The 16,860-nt window shown below is 53.6% G+C and overlaps 1 protein-coding gene across 1 annotated transcript; it reads right to left on the bottom strand.

The window, feature by feature from the left end:
- Nucleotides 1–593: 593 nt before the first annotated feature.
- On the bottom strand, nt 594–9,839 carry E2F1 (E2F transcription factor 1). The gene is made up of 7 exons (XM_061208832.1): nt 9,457–9,839; nt 4,610–4,700; nt 4,009–4,228; nt 3,003–3,155; nt 2,169–2,283; nt 1,841–2,069; nt 594–1,709 (listed from the first exon to the last, which is right to left on the bottom strand). Exons 1-7 carry the CDS (start codon nt 9,715–9,717, stop codon nt 1,462–1,464), a joined length of 1,317 nt encoding a protein of 438 aa, XP_061064815.1. The 5' UTR covers nt 9,718–9,839; the 3' UTR covers nt 594–1,461.
- Between the last annotated feature and the right edge of the window lie 7,021 nt (nt 9,840–16,860).

The following is a 16,860-nucleotide window of genomic DNA, read 5'->3' as shown; positions in this document are numbered from 1 at the left end:
TCTCATTTGTTTGAGTCTCCTCCAGCAGGTCCTGAGAGCTCCATGAGGGGAGGGAACGCATGTCCCCAGAACCTGACACGGAATCAGCCTGTTGTAATTATCTGTTGCATGTTTACAATGTCCAGAAACATCTGGAAGGAGCATAGCAAACTGATCAGAGTGGGTCCTCTGGGGCTGGAAAAAGGAAGGGAGTTCATTTATTACTTTGTCGGATCAGTTTTTAAATTAGGGCAGAAAAGGTGATGAAGCCTACCTTTCTTGGGGCGGTGAGGCTCAAATAAAATGAAGCCAGGCAGGGACAGGGAGAGGGAAGTAGAGAATGGGCATTTTCCCAGCAATCTTGACCTCTCCCACCCTCACATTTGCTCCCAGTACATAGTCCCCAAACCGGGCCCAGACATCATCAAAATATTTATTAAAACCAAAGCAGAGGGAACAGAGCTGTTAGGAAGGCAAATCAAAGTGCAGATTGGAGGGTGGGGCAGAGCAAGAAGTGGGGTGGAAGGGGCACTTCAAATGCCACAGGAGGGGCCCCTGTGGTCTGGGCTGGGGGGGAGGCCCTTCACCCCACCCCTCCCGCCCACCCTGTCAGTGAAGGTCCCCCACTCACCTCTCCCATCTCACATCCATCCTGGGGGCAGCTGGGGCCCTGCAGTGACCCCGTGGGGAGAGACCACCCCCTCGATCCACCCATGGCTGTCAGTCAGTCAGTCTGTCTCCCTCCCTCACTTTCCCAATAAATAAACCATTCAGGCCTCAGCTCCTTCAGAGTGGGGCAAAGAACAGCTCAGGGACCCCTGCCCTCGCTCAGGGGTAAGGGAGTTGCGGCATCAGCCCCGCATCCCTCCTACCCTTTGCTGATGCCCCAAGCTTGCCAAAAAGGCCTTGATAAATAAATAACGCTCCATTAAAGCTTCGATCAGAAAAACCTTTAAGACGACAGAAGTGCTCTCGCGGTCCTGCAAACGAGCAGGCCAAGGCCTCGCCACCCGGCCCGGTCAGCACGCAGGATTCTGGGGGCAGGTGGCCACCCTGGGCCTCGTGGGGCCCCTGGAGCAAGGAGACCAAAAGTGCAGTTAGAGCCCCCGCCATGCGCACACATGGGCTCATGCACACACACGTGGACACACTGGGGCGTGTTTTCAGTGCACACACAGATGTGTTCACCTTCATTCCCCGGTACATGCACACACACATGCTCACACACCACTCACCCCGTGTACACACGTGTCGGGTGTTGGGTGCATGCACATACACACCACAAACAGAATCCTTCCCTTCCTGGCTTGCTCAGCCTCCTGGCAGTAGCCAGACTCCAGAGCTAGAAGCTTCTGGAGGTAGGGGAGAGGGGTATAAATTAAACGTTTCCAATTGGACTAGGAGGACGGCCAGGGGCAGGGGGCTCCAGGGCTGCAGAGACAGGGTGGGCATCCCAGGAGGCCCTGGTCCCCCTAAGCCCCGTCAGAAATCCAGGGGAGTGAGGTCCCCAAAGTCACAGTCGAAGAGGTCTCTGATGCCCTCGCCCTCCTCGAGGCCGAAGTGGTAGTCGAGGGCCTCGTGCGGGGGGGACAGGCTGATGAACTCCTCGGGGAGGAGGCCGGCAAAGTCCTCCCGCACGTGCTCCAGGAGCGAGTCGGCCGCCACCAGTGGGGACAGGCGGTCCTCGTCCACGGGGGCCCGCAGGCTGCCCATCCGGGAAAGCAGAGGTTCTGGGGAGACGGGGGAGCATCACAGGCCGGGGACGCCCCGGCGGGGAGGACAGAGGGGCTGTCACGCCTGCCCGCCCACCCACCCGGGAGAGGGGGCCCCACCCCGCCCTGCCCACCCACCCTTCACCCACCTTGCTCCAGGCTTAGCAGGGACTGACTGGGATCCGTGGCAGGGGATGAGGGGGGAGATGATGATGGTGGTGGTGGCACTGTGGTGGCAGGGTCAGCTGCCCTGTCCTCCTCCCCAGAAGCTGCACCCTGGGACGAGGTCTTCCCGGGGCTGATCCCGCCCGCACTCTCCTCAGGGCACAGGAAAACATCGATGGGGCCTTGTTTGCTCTTAAGGGAGATCTGAAAGGTCTGGGTGAAGGTAGCAGGCAGAGTAAACTGAGGCTCAGCTAACTACCAGCCCAGCCCAGCCCAGCCTGTCCTGGTCCAGTCTAGACTCCCAGGTCTCACCTCTGAGGAGTCCACGGCTTGAAGCTGGGTCTCGGGAGGGGCCTTGATCACCATAACCATCTGTTCTGCAGGGTCCGCAATGCTACGAAGGTCCTGGCAGGTCACGTAGGCCAGGGTTGGTGGAGTCAAGGACCACATGACCTTTGGCCTTTGGGGGCCACCCACCCAGACAGCTCATAAGGCAGAGCCCATACCTGCTGAGTCACTCCTGTCCTCTGCATCTCCCACTCCAGGGCCTGGCACATAGCTGGTACTCAATCCTATCTCATGCCCTTGAGCCTCAGTTCCCACATCTGTACAATGAGACCACTCTCTACCCATCAGATCTCAAGGTAATAATGGCTGCCTGCAATAATTTCATATAAATTACATAAATACAGGCTTGGTACTGAGAATTTACTCTGACCCATGACCTTGGTGTCAATTAGTAGTTATCTCCAAAATGTATAAACGTAATTTGGGTATTCACTTAAAAAAAAAAGCTTATTTTAAAATAAAGTTTCTATTTTTGTAAATAAAAGACAAATAAAAACTTATCTCTCTAACCTTGAAGCTACAACCAGGTACCGAATCATTGTATTAAATAAATGTTTGTTATTTGTATCCTAGCTTTTCTTGTTTTAATCTGTGCAACTTTGGAATAGGATTATTTTCCCCTTTTACAGATGAAGCTGAGACTCAGAGAGTAACTTGTCCAGTGTCACACAGTGACTAAATGCTGGGCCAGGACTGGTATCCAAAGCCAGAACCCTCTCCTGAATCCAGGGCCCAGGGTAGCCTCTCTATTCCCACTTGGATGGGGCCACGGTCACCCTCCAGGCAGTTCAAGGATATCGCTGGCTGTCAGCATCCTCGGAAAGCAGACGCAGCTGCGTGGTGCAGATGTGGATCAGGTGGTCCAGCTGCCGCTCGCTTTCCTGCAGTTGCTGGAGGTCCTGGGTCAATCCTTCGAGCCGCCCACCGATCCCCACTGCTGCATGGCTGCCTCTGCCGGGAGGCAAAGGGAGGGTTAGCAGCTCCCGGCCCGGCCCCTCTTCCCAGGAGGCGTGACCCTCAGCAGAACAGTCTGCTGCTGCCTCTGTTCTGTAAGACCCAGGCGAGCCCTTGCTCCTCTTGGCCTGGCTCCTCAGCTGGGAAACAGCAGAGGGCTGAAGCTGGGCTCCAAGGCAGACTGGCTGGGTTCAACGTCGGGCCTGAATGTCTGTGAACGCCCACGTGTCCCTCATAGGGGGCTGGATAAGTAAATGAGGACAGACATGCCATGGAATACTATGCAGTTGTGTAAAAGGACAAGAATGCATTAGATGCAGACATGGAAGCATTTCTAAGACATATTAAGTGAAAAGAAAAAAAATGATGTAGAATGGAATATCTACCGATAACTGAGAACACAAATGTGTCAGAGAGGGGAGTAGGATGACCGGGGAAAGAGGTGAAAAGGGAAAAATAAAATAAGAATTAACAAGAATAAAACAGCTGTGTTACACAATCTCATCAATGGCAACAGAAGCCAGAACAATGGTCACCTGGTGGTATGAGGGGTGGACTGTGTGGGGAGGGGCACAAGGGAACTTTCTGGGGTGCTGGAAATGTTCCTTATTCTTATCCAGATGGTGGTTACCCAGGTGAAGAAATATGTAAAGTTGCATTGAGCTAGATAGGTAAGATTTGTGTTCTTCCCTGCATCTGTCACCTCAGGGAAGCCAGCTTTCCTCTCTAAACCTCGGTTTGCCCAGCAGTAAGACGGCGATCCGGGCAGTCACAGTGGTATCGCTATCAGCTCCTCCGGGCTGGCCTGGCCCCGGGCCTCTGCCCACCCTCCTGTTTGGCTGGTACCTACAGCCACTGGATGTGGTTCTTGGACTTCTTGGCGATGAGCTGGATGCCCTCGAGGACGTTGGTGATGTCGTAGATGCGCCGTTTCTGCACCTTCAGCACCTCAGCTGCCCAGTTCAGGTCGACGACACCATCGGCCGAGCGGCTCAGCAACTCCAGGAAGCGCTTGGTAGTCAGATTCAGCGATGTTTCATAGCGTGACTTCTCCCCTGGGGATTTCACACCTGGGGGCCAGGCAGGGTAGGGTCCCTCAGCACCACCCCCACCCCCCAGCCCCAGCCAGGCTGGCCTCCCTGGCAGTGCAGGGCAGGAGGACTGGGGGATGGGGCTGGGGGGCAGATGGCTCCTTCCCCTTGGTGAGGCCAAGCAGGGAGGCCCTGTGGCTGCCTGCCAACCACAGCATTCCTCTTCCGGCCGGGGAACTCCCCACCCCCCAGGGCTTGGGGAAGCCATGCCAGGCGGCCACTCCAGCTGCCCCTTGGGGCCCCCAGAGGCCTGGCTCAGGCCCAGGCCTAACAGACCAAAGCTTAGTCTGCAAGCATGGTTGTCTGTCCACAACCTCGGTCCAACCAGGAGGCCTGCCCTAGCCCAAGCTCAGGGGGTACCTTTTCCTGGGTGGCGGCCTCTGCCCCGAGCTGGCCCACTGCTCTCGGCCAGGTACTGATGGTCAGTTTCCAAGTCCAGCCTCCGCTTCACCTACGGCAAAAACAACGGGAGGATGCCCAGTAACCAGGAGAGTGGGGCCACAAGAGACCTGGCTGAGGGCCTGGTGCCCCCAGGTCGCCCCCTGCCTCAGTCTGTCTCCCAGGATGCCCAAGTGTGTGAGTGAGGGGGAGGTCCCAGGGGACACAATCCTACCCCATAGGACAGAACACTCAACTGGAAGGCAGAAGTTCAAGCCCCAGTTCCACCACTACCTTCTTGGGGGCATGTGGTAGTTTGCAAATTTTTTGATACTCCTCCTTTCAAAAGATGGAGCCTAATTCTCCTCCCCTTAAATATGGGCCAGATCTGGTAACTTGCTTCAAATGAACAGAATATGGTGGATGTGTGTCACTTCTGAGACTGGATCATACAGGCACTGGAGCTTCCTCCTTGCTCTCTTTACTGGATCATTCACTCTTGGTGGGAGCCAGCTGCCATGTCATGCAGGCACTCAAGTAGCCCTAAGGACAGGACCAAGTGGCAAGGAACTGAAGTCTCCCCCCAACAGCAACACAGGTAAGCTCAGAAGCAAATCCTCCAACCCTAGTCATGCCTTCCGACGACTGCAGCCAGGCCAACATTTTGGCAGCAACCTCAGAAGAGGCCCTGAGCCAGAAGCACCCAGCTAAGTCACCCCTGAATTCCTCACTCCCAGAAACTGTATGATAATAAATGTTTGTTGTTTTAAGCCATTAGGAAACAGGTCCTCTGAGTTAAGTCACTGCCTCTCTCTGGTTTCTGACTGTCTGTGAATATGGCAGCACAGTAATGGCCCCATTTTACAGATGAAACAACTGAAACCCAGAGAAGCTCACGGTCATACAGGCAGGAAGTGGCAGAGCCAGGATTCCTGCCCAGATGCCCTCTGATTTAGTTACACCACTTGAAGATGGAGATTGCCCTGGAGGTCTCACAGGCATCTCCACTGCATCCTGACGTACCCTCCCCTCCCCCACCCACAGGGTTTCCTGAGCTAGAACCTGGTTCAGCCCCACCTGCTGCCCTCATCACATCTAGCTGCCAAGAAATCCTGTCACCACAGCCACCAGCACCTCCCACCTGGACCAGCTGTCTTCCCACTGGTCTCCCTGCCTCCATCTGTCCCCCTCCACCTTAGTATCCTCATCTGCCACCAATTCTCCACAAGAACTTCTGCTGAGACATCTTTCTTCACAAACCTGTGTCTCCAAGCCTTAGCTCATGCTGGTCCCCTCCCTGGTTTGCCCTTGCCTCCCTCCCTAATTCACACCAACGCGTCCCCCTCTGTGGGCAGGCACCTTACCCATAACCTAAGCCTTTCCGATCCCACAAGAGAAACTGAGCCTCTTCTCCCTCAGAACTGCCTCAAACCCAACCTTTCCCCACATGGTCTCTCGCTACAAATTTCTGCAGATGCGTTTGTCTCACCCAGAAGCCAGGGAGCCCCTCAGAGGCAGGCACTGGGTCCGAATAGTCTCTGTACACAGGGTCTGGGCATCAACAAACGTTTGCTGAATGAACCACCCCACATGCTGACGGACCCCGACACTCCCTCTCACGCACACACTCGTGGATTCCCTCAGGGATCCGCGGATAGAAGAGCTAACACGCGCTGAGTGCTTCCTGTGTACCGAGCACAGCTAGGTAACTGCTTTACCTGCGTGCGATCATCAAACCCTCCAACCATCTTGCAGCAGGTGCTCTGAGGACTTCCACTTCCTGAGGAGCCTGCACCTCGGAGAGGTCACGTAGTGAGAGGTAGAGTCAGGATCTAAACCTTAGTGGGCTGGGCAGAGGCTAGTCTGGAAGCCAGGCCCCCTAAAGCGAAACCAGAATGTACCCCCTCTCCAGCCTTGCCCCTAGGGCCTGAAACCTAGGATGCTCCAGCCAACCGCACCTCTTGCCTCCTTCCTGCTCCCCATAGGGGTGCCCACCCTGAAGGCAGATCAATGCCACACTCTAAAACAAGGGCTCAAGCAGATGGATGCCCATTTCTGCTGCTGCCCTCTAGAGATGCAGGCACAGGGACCCAAAAGGCAGGGGTGAAGACAAACAAAACATTGGTGGAAAAATCTGGATGACTCAAACACCTATCCACGGGAGGGGACACAAAAACTGGTTCATCCAGCCTCTGGAATACCACGCTGCTGTCAAGAAGGACTGAGGCAGGTTGATACAGAACCCTCCCAAAGACATATTGACAAGAAAAACGTAACGCAGTGCATTTATGTGATCCCTTTTGAGGATAAAGAGCTCATGAAACCATTTCCTCTGGTTCAGTTGCTATTACTATAGAATCCATTTCAGGGGTGACCTCTGTATGGGAGGGAGGACCATGAGGACCATGTTGCCTTATCTCTAAAGTGTGGATGATGTGCTGCTGGAACACGGACATAAAGGAAAAACTTCAATTTCTAAAACTTTAGAAAAAGAAAGCTGTCATAACCACCTTAAAAAAAAGCAGGCTCAGGAGGAGAAAAAAGGAAAAATGGATGGGGCTGGGATCTTGTCCCCCTCAACTTTCTAGCCTTTTAACTCTTTTTCTATAGTAAATGTGTATTATGTTAAGTTTGTTTTTTAACAGCCATGACAACAGGGTAGAGGTGGACAGGAGGGGCCAGGAGGAATGGCTGAATCACGCAGAGACTTGTATGCAGGAGGTACTCAATGAATGCTCACTTGTTTCAAGGACTGCCCCAAACAAATGCTAGAGCAGAGGGTCAGTGGAGGCCACAGCTCAGATGGCCAGTGGCTACCCACAGGTACAATGTTAGGGGGTGTTGGATGGCAAAAGCTGGGCCTATGTTTCTGGACTTCAGCTCCAAGACCGCACCAGCCCTCACCCCTGCCCACGGCAGAAAACGCCTACTGGCCCTTAAGTACTGTGAGGGCAGAGGCTCCTTACTTGCCTGTGCCTAGAACCTCATAGGTGCTCACTAACAACTGTTGAATGAATGGAATGCTCAGGCCCAATGAGGCTGCCCCTGACAACACTGGGGGTGGAGCAGAGGGCATACGTCCTCAGCCCAGTCCCTGGCTGTCCCTGAGCCTGAAGCTCAGTTCCCCAAGGGCAGGACCCACAGCCCTGGGCCTGCTAGGTACTAGTCAATCAGCTAAACTGGAGGCTACTTGTCCAGGCCCCAAGCTGGTACCCACAGCGACAGGTTGCTGGGGTATAGGAGATGAGCCAGGTGGCCCACCCCTGGTACAACTTCTATCCCTCTCACTCATTAGGAGGAAGGGACCCTGGGCTTCCTTCAACCTCTATTAGCATCTCCAGTATGCAAGGCATCCCAGCAGTTAACCACTCAGGAAATCTGGATTGGTCCCACCACTCACTAGCTGACTTACTAGGGAATGTTCTAACGTCTCTACGCCTCAGCTTCCCTATCTGTAAAAGGGGAAGGTTGTTGAAAGGGTTAAACGAGTTAATTGGGTAAAGTGCTTGGCACAGGGCCTAATACACAATACAGTCTCAAAACAATGGTGCCTGCTATTGTTATTATTAGCATCTCGGTGATTCCGGAAGGAAGGCCACACTGGGCAAGGGGCCAAGGGGGTTGGGGGAACCTTGCCGGGATGCCTCAGGGACCAGCTGCCACCCAGGCCATCAGCAGTTGGGTGGCTTCCACCTCCTTGCCCTGGGCCCTGCCTCCTCCCACAACTTGCTGCAAGCCCTATGCGGAGACCCCATCCTGCCTGGCCAGCCCCTGCCTGCCCATCCATGCCTCACCTTCACCCACAGGTTGTGCCAGTCAAACTGGTCTCCACGCCCTGTCCTGGAGCCCACAGGACCAAGCTCCAGGGCTCCACTCCCTTCTTCCCCTGTAATTCAGCCACTTCTTTTGGGCCCCCTAGTCTGAACTGTCTTGAGCCTCTTGCTGCTCAGGGAGCACTTTATCAAGGCATCTCCCTGGGGCATTTACTCTCTCCTGGCACCGGGGGCCTCCCCTCCAGCTCCCAGAGGCCCAACCCACCCAGTACTTCCACTGGGGCCCAGGGGTCTGCCTGCCTGATTAATGAGGTTCCATGGCAACCAGGGTCTGGGAGGGTGGAGGATGGCAGATGGAAGGACAGGCAGAGGGAGGGGATCAGCAGCTGGCCCAGCCACCCCGCCCCTGCAGAGAAGGCCTCCCAGCCAGGCGGCCTGTCCCCAGAGGCCCGGAGGGCCAGGCCTGCACCTGGCAGTCCAGCATCGAGGCAGGAAGGAGGGTCTCCTCCGTGGCTCTTCCACGGTCTGGTCCCAGGACGCCCCCCTTGACCTCCCTAAGCAGCCATGCCCACCACCCAGCCACACGTTCTGGTCTGAAGCCAGCAGGCCTCAGTTCAAATCTCACTTGCAGCCTTGTGACCAGGGGGCAAGTCACTTCCCCTCTCTGGACACAGTTCAGATGGGCACAGTGACAACACCGAGCTCACAGCATGGATGTGAGTTTTAGCTGCCTTGAAGTCTGCCAGAGACCTGGCATGCAGTCAGCGATAGCTGAATACACGTGGAGCCATTATTATCACTGAGTCTGACCCTCGAGCGTCTCTGGAGAGGAAGCTGAGGCCCAGAGCACAGAGCAGCAAACAAGGACTGGCCCGAGGTCACCCTGCACCCCGGGGCGGGGCCCGGAGGACCAACCCAGGCTCGGCACCGCCCAGCCCGGGCGCGTCAGCCCACCCTCCCCCGCCCCAGCTGCCGCCGGGCCAAACACCGCGCCCCGCCAGGGTCTGCGCGGGGGTCCAGGTAGCGCAGTCGGCCCAGTGTCCCTGGTGTCCGTACCGGCGGGCGGCCGAGCGCGGGGCGCGGCGCGCTGGGTGTGGGCCGGGGCGCCTGCGGCGTGGCGAAGAGCAGCAGGTCGGGGTCGCGGGGCCCGGCGGCGGGCGCGGCGGGGCCGGCGGGGGCCGGCGGGGCGCTGGCGTCCTGCGCCGTGGAGATGATGACGATCTGCGAGGAGTCGAGCAGCCGCAGCGCGCCGGCCCCGAGGAGGGCCTCCAGCGCCGGCGCGCAAGGGCCGCCCGTGGGGGCCCCGGCCACGGCCATGGCGCTCACGGCCCGCGCGGCCCGGGTGGCAGTCGGCGGCGGCGGCGCGGGCCCATGACGGCAGGCCGAGGCGAGGACTCGATCCCGCTCCGGATCCCGCTCCGCCCCCGGCAGCCGCTGCCTGCAAAGTCCCGGCCACTTTTACGCGCCAAATCCTTTTTGCCGCGAAAGAGCCACGAGCCGCCGAGCGCTGCCACCATTGGCTGTCCGGACTGTGACGGAGACGACGGCGACGGCGCCTATTGGCTGCAGCTCGCCGGACCTGCGGCAGAGGGCGGGACGGGGCGGCGGCGCGAGGCGGTCCGGCCAATCGCAGGACGGGGCGCGCGCAGGCTTTGTCGGGGCGGTGCCAGGCGCGTTCGCACTCCCCGCCCCCAGAGGGGATGACCCCTGTCCGAGGAGGGGGGCACCCAACCGCTCCCCGACGTACCCCATCCTGCTGATGCCTCTAAGTGGAGATAGAATGTCCGTTCTGCATATCTCACCGTCAGCTGACCCCACGTGACCCCCAGAACCCCCACCTGTGGCCCCAACACACTCAGGTCAGATCTCTAGAAACTGCCCCTCCTCTTTTCTGGGTTCTCACCTCCAAAACCCCAGCCACATCTCCCTTCCTCAACTTGCCCCACCAATGCCATTCACTTTCAAATTCTGCACCTACCCTATCCCTCTCACCCAGAGTCCAAGCAGAAGATGGGGAGGGATGTCTGACCCAATGCAGCTTGGGGCTTTTCTACAAGCCCTCCTGTAGCTGGAATCTCTTCAACATCCCATGCACAGCTTCTGCTTAAACTGATTCATTCACTCATTAATTCAACAAACGTTTTGAGAGCCTGCTCTGTGCCCCATTCTTGACTCCTGGCCCTAAGGAACTCACAGTTTAGTGAAAAGGGGAAGAGGGAAATAGAGAGGTAACAAATGTTTACAATATGATGTGGAATTTCCACTATTAAAGTAATTCCAGGGGGCTTCCCTGTGGCGCAGTGTTAAGAATCCGCCTGCCAATGCAGGGCAGACGGGTTCAAGCCCTGGTCCGGGAAGATCCCACATGCCGCGGAGCAGCTAAGCCCGTGGGCCACAACGACTGAGCCTGTGCTCTAGAGCCCACGAGCCACAACTACTGAGCCCTCCAACCACAACTACTGAGCCTGCGCGCCTAGAGCCCATGCTCCACAACAGGAGAAGCCACCGCCGTGAGAAGCCCACGCACCTCAATGAAGAGTAGCCCCCACTCGGGCAACTAGAGAAAGCACGTGCGCAGCAATGAAGACCCAACGCAGCCAAAACTAAAAATAAAAAATAAATAAATTAAAATTAAATTAAAATAAAATAAATAATAAATAATAAATAAAATAAATAATAAAATAAATAAAATAAATAATAAAATAAATAATTAAAATAAATAAAAAAATAATAATAATAAATAAATAAAGTAATTCCATGTTAGATCTAACAAAGGGAGAAGGTGAGTGTGCTGAGCATGAAAATGCATTTAATCCAGAGGCCCTGGGACCTCTCCATCAGCCGTTTCTCATTGCTCAGGTCAGCTGATTTGACCAATATTGTCCTCTCCTCTGTGCCAGGCTTTGTGCCAGCACTGAGGGCAGAGATGTGAAAGGTTTGATGATTTCTATGAACTTGCCTGCCATCTGGTGGGGATGACCCATCAAAAGAAAAAAAAAAAGTAGCTAAGACGCAATCAAGAATGAGATCCCTAGGCCCGGCATAAACATCACTTCTTCCAGGGAGCCCTCTGCTGTTGGAGCTAGCTCACTTCCTCCATTGCCCAGCCTAGCCTCTGTTCTAGCACTGAGTGCACAATGGATTTCTCTATCTGTCTCCCCTATCAGACTGGGAGCTCCATTAGGGCCTCTTCCCAGCACTGGCCTGGTCCAGAACAGGTGCTGAGAAGGGTTATTAAAGAAACAGGCTGATGCCAGAGGCTACCTGGAATGCAAAGAGAAGGCCCTGGTTCTCCAAGAGTAGTCCTTAGGCCCCCGGTTTCAGAATCACCTGGGTGCTTGTTAACTATGGGCCCACCCCAGCCCTGCCAACTTAGAATCTAAGTGCCTAGGAATCCTCATTTTCACATGCAACCCCCCACCCTCATTCCAGGTAATTTTTATGCACGTTCATATTTGAGAACAAATTGATATTCCTGTATAACCAAAGTGTGTGGGGCAGCCTCAAATTACAGCCCCTTGTGGACACTTCTTAGCCTCAGTTTCCTCATCTGTAAAATGGGCTTATTGGGCTTCTCTGGTGGCGCAGCGGTTAAGAATCTGCCTGCCAATGCAGGGGACACGGGTTCGAGCCCTGGTCTGGGAAGATCCCACATGCCGCGGAGCAACTAAGCCCGTGTGCCACAACTACTGAGCCCGCACTCTAGAGCCCGTGAGCCACAACTACTGAGCCCACATGCCACAACTACTGAAGCCCACGCGCCTAGAGCCTGTGCTCCTCAACAAGGGAAGCCACCACAATGAGAAGCCCGCGCACTGCAACGAAGAGTAGCCCCCACTGGCCGCAACTAGAGAAAGCCCGCGCACAGCAACGAAGACCCAACACAGCCAAAAATAAATAAATAAATTTATTTCTTTTAAAAAAAAGGGGGGGCTTATTGCCCTGGCGCCTTCCAGGGTTGCCATGTGGATGAAAAGTATAGGTGTTTCATAAACTATGAGGTGGTTTAGGAACGCAGCAGGAGTTTCCTAAGCAGTTTGTGAAATTACTCATCGCAAATTCCAGACTATGTCAGCACTAGAGGGGACCAGAGAGACTAAATAAGCCTCTCACTTATGGTACAGAAGGGAAAACTGAGGCCCATTCAGAAGTGAAGCCAGCCAGTGATAGAATCTGGCCAACATGGATTCCCAGCCCTGGGCTCGGCCTGTCCCCCTCCTCTCTCCCTAGTTAGAGAAGCTCCCATAAGAATGGTAGGTCTCGGGCTTCCCTGGTGGCGCAGTGGTTGAGAATCCGCCTGCCACTGCAGGGGACATGGGTTCGAGCCCTGGTCTGGGAAGATCCCACATGCTGCGGAGCAACTAGGCCCGTGAGCCACAACTACTGAGCCTGCGCGTCTGGAGCCTGCGCTCCACAACAAGAGAGGCCGCGATAGTGAGAGGCCCGCGCACCACGATGAAGAGTGGCCCCCGCTTGCCGCAACTAGAGAAAGCCCTTGCACAGAAACGAAGACCCAACACAGCCAAAAATAAAATTAAATAAATAAATAAAAAATGATAATAAAAACAAAGGAATTCCTTTAAAAAAAAAAAAAAAAGAATGGTAGGTCTCATTCTAAATAGCCAAGCCAGATCCTGACAAGAGGGTGAGAGAAGCCAGCAACATTCCCACTCCAAAGGTAATTTCCTTCCTTCACACATTCCCAAAGGGTCTCAACAACAGTAACATTCACTCTGTAAAGCCCTCTCATGCCCAATAGTCATTCAACAAACATTTCTCGGGCACCTGTTATATACCAAGCACTGTACTGGTTGCTGGAGAAGGAAGACAGATACTACTGCCCCATTTTATGATGAAGAAACTTGAGACCTAAAGGGCATGAGCTTACCTAGCGGATGAGAAAGCTATTATTCAGGCTCGGTGAGGCCAAAGCCAGGGGTTTTTCAAAGCCCTGCCCTGCCCAAAGTATTCAAGTACACAACCTCCCAGGTAGAAGCAGGTGCCCTCCTTCCCACAATCCCTCCTGTCCTGCTGCAGCAGAAAGGAGTGAAGAGCAGAATTCCCAATGTGAAATCCAGGAAGAGATACGGGCCTTCTGTATCTATTAATACCCACTTGAAAACAGCAAAGGCCTGATAGATAGAGCCTCTTGGCCCCAAGCCCGACAGATCCTGATAAGGCTGTTCTCAACAGTTCTCAGGCTGGTAGGCTTCCAAAAAATCCACAATTACTGGGCAGCCACTTCCACTGATGATCTCCTTTCAACCTGATACTCTCATATGTGAAGCTTGTTTATCCACATGGTGCAGGATGGAGGCTCAGAGAGGGGCACTTGCAACTCAAGGTCACACAGTAGAATTGAACAGTCTCCCACTGTAAAACCCAGGGCCTGCCCTTCATACCCACCACCCTCTGTAAATACCCCAGAACCAGGCTCAGGGCTGTCAAGATTATAATGTGTGGTTTCCAAAACGTATTATGGTGGATAGTGGCTTAATTAATAGGTGCTCACCTCCATCACCACCATCACCAACTCCTTACTCCAGAGGAGTCCAAAGGAGTGGAAGCTCCTGGGCCCACAATCCTCCACCTGAAGACATCTTTCCAAGAGGCAGGATGGTAGAGGAGTGATAGCATGGGCTTCTAAATCAGGTGGATGTAAACCGGAATCCGAGTCTGTGTGACCTTGGGCAAGTCAATTCACTTCCTCTGAGCCTCACTCATTCAATCCACAGATATTTACTGAGCACTTACTATGTGTCAGATATTGTGCCAGGTGCTAGGGAGACAGTTGGAAGCAAAACACTCATCTCTGACACCTGGAGCTCACAGTTCAGTGGGAGAGTCAGAATTATTTCTATGTATCTGCACAATATGCTCATTAAGAAGTTTGACAAGCGACACAAATAATTCAAAGCTATTTATTCCACATACACCACCTCCCCTAAACGTACATTCATAGCTTAAAAAAAAAATCTCCAAACATGAACATCCCATTATGATAAGGAGAAATGATTCTGTCGTGACTTAATTTTATTAAGGGGCACAGAGGCATCCATTGTTGAGATCTGGCAGAAGGAGGTGGGGAGTTTTATGTCTGCAACGTTACATTCATCTTGAATGATCCCTTGTCACTACACTGAATTGTTTGACTGACGGTTTACCGTCCCTGGAGCAAACCGTCACTGTGCCAGTTCTGGCTGTGTCTGTCACTGTGCCAGTTCTGGCTGTGTCTGAGCACAGGCCTCTTACCCATTCGGGAGGCCGTCTAACATGGGAGCAAGCCTTGGGAGTCAGGCAGACCCCAACCATGTGGCTTGGCCAGATGGGTAAGTGATTTACCCCACTGAAGACCTTTGCTTGCCTCATCCATAGAACAAGGGGCAAAGGCTCCTTGACAGAATGGGTGTCAGGGTTAAATGAGAAAACAAGACAAGCAGAGTTTGCAAACTGGCCCACAGGTATGATTTAATTTACCCAGATTATTTTTTTCCTGAATTATGAATTCGTTTTAAAAAAATTTTAATTGGGAAATGCTATATAAAAATTCAAATATCTGGCCTTAACAAAAACCCAGTAATATCTGGCAGGCCATCAGGGTGCTGAGCAGTTGCTGTCCCCCATTTAGCCAGAGCCTTGACCCTCCAGGCCACAAGCGTCCCTGCCTGGCTTGCCTCACTCGGTGACCTTACTTGCCCTGCCATTCTGGATACCTGGGTTTGCAATCCCTGATGCCTGTGCCTGGAACAGAGTAAGCAGCCAATAAATGTTAACTACTACTAGTGACATCATTACAGCAGCAGCACAGCTCCTCTGCTTTGTGGGTAGCTAAAGAGAAGATATGGACGTGGCAGAGTAGGGAAAGTGGGTGTTCACAGGGCTTAGTGCCAGCCAGCAGCTGCCTGGCTGTGTGGCCTTGGCCAAGTCCTCAGCCATTAGCTGGTCCATATGTTCAGTGGGGGTGGGCCAGAAGGTCCAAGGTCAATGGAAGTGGATAGGCCTCTGGTTGATAGGCGAGCCTCCTTTCCCTTGAGCCCCCATTATTCCATGAGCTCACGCTCTGGTGACCCTTCTCCTCTCCAAGGCTCGCCCAGTGCCTCTTCCCTTCTCTCCATCACTCCAGCCTCTGTGGAGAGATTATGCTTTTCCAAGGAGAGGGGAGAAAACCAGACACAGTGGCTATGCCTGCCCTGACCGGCGTGGAAGTGAGGGGGTAGGGGAGCCCTTAGAGCACAGGGGCTCTGTTTTTTCATCTGTAAAATGGGGATGGTACTAATAATGATAACAGTGTTTACCTGATAGGGTTGTTGGGACATTAACTGAGTTATTACAGTGCTTAGGGCAGTAGCTGGCACATAGAGAGCCCTCAATAAATGTCAGCTGTTACTAAGAATGAAAGATGAATCACTGGAGCAGCTTGCCTACATCTCCTCCCGATTTTTCCAAAAAAGAAAAGAAAAAAATTCTTGTTAGGCTGCAGAACAGGAGAGTTTTCAAGCAGCAATCCCTGCACTGCCTCCCAAACTCTATTAGGTTCAAAGGCAAGAAGAAAAATACATTTGGAGGGCAATGAAGTGGGTAGATGAGACAATCCCATATTCCACTGATCTTCAGACTTTTTTTTTAATTAGTTAATTTTTTAATTTTTTTGGCTGCACCATGCAGCATTCAGGAATCTTAGTTCCCCGACCAGGGATCGAACCCGTGCCCCCTGCAATGGAAGCACAGAGTCTTAACCACTGGACCGCCAGGGAAGTCCTCTCTCCGACTTTTTTTTTCATATTTAACATCTCTGAAATTGAAGGGCATCACACAATCAGTGGCATGTCCATTTTTAGTCGGCAGCTCTTTTCTTTCTTAGGGGCTCAAGATAACGCTGTGCCTCATCTTGGATGGCGTCTTAGAAGTCAGTGAGATAAGGTGAATGAAGAGCGCAGGGCCGGGCCTGCCCCGTCAGAGGCCCTCATTGTTCTCATCACCTCCAGCCTCACCAGCACATTTGAGGCTGGCCATGGTGGAGTGAGCCGCTTTTCTTTCTTTTTCTCGTTTTCTCTCTGACACCTGCTGACCTGCATTTGGCCTCCGGGGTGACAGGCACATGGCAAAAGCGGTCAGAGAGGGGAGTAGGGAGAGCTCAGGATGAGAAGAGAAAGGCTTTTTATCATATATTAAGATATTCAGAGAGCAGGAGCCAGAGATATTCTCTCTCCCTTTTTTTTTTTTTTTAAACAACAACAAAAAAAATCCCTGCTGGAAGCCGGAGTTATGTATGTGCCAAACAGGCCAGGAAACCCAGCAGGCCTCCTGGAGCTGGCAATGAACCGAAACAGGGGCATTGTGTCCAGGCCACTGGCTGGCTGAGGGGCATTGTTAGGGCCTGGGCCTGTCTGGGAAGAGGGGGGCGGAGGGGGCAGGGGGACTGTGTTCCCATGACTCCCTGGGGAGTAACAACAATCGGGA

This window comes from Eubalaena glacialis, chromosome 13, assembly GCF_028564815.1.
Source record: "Eubalaena glacialis isolate mEubGla1 chromosome 13, mEubGla1.1.hap2.+ XY, whole genome shotgun sequence".
NCBI classification, from domain to species: Eukaryota; Metazoa; Chordata; class Mammalia; order Artiodactyla; family Balaenidae; genus Eubalaena; species Eubalaena glacialis.
The sequence above is the reverse complement of the archived record's forward strand: the minus strand, read 5'-3'. Positions and strand labels throughout refer to the sequence as shown.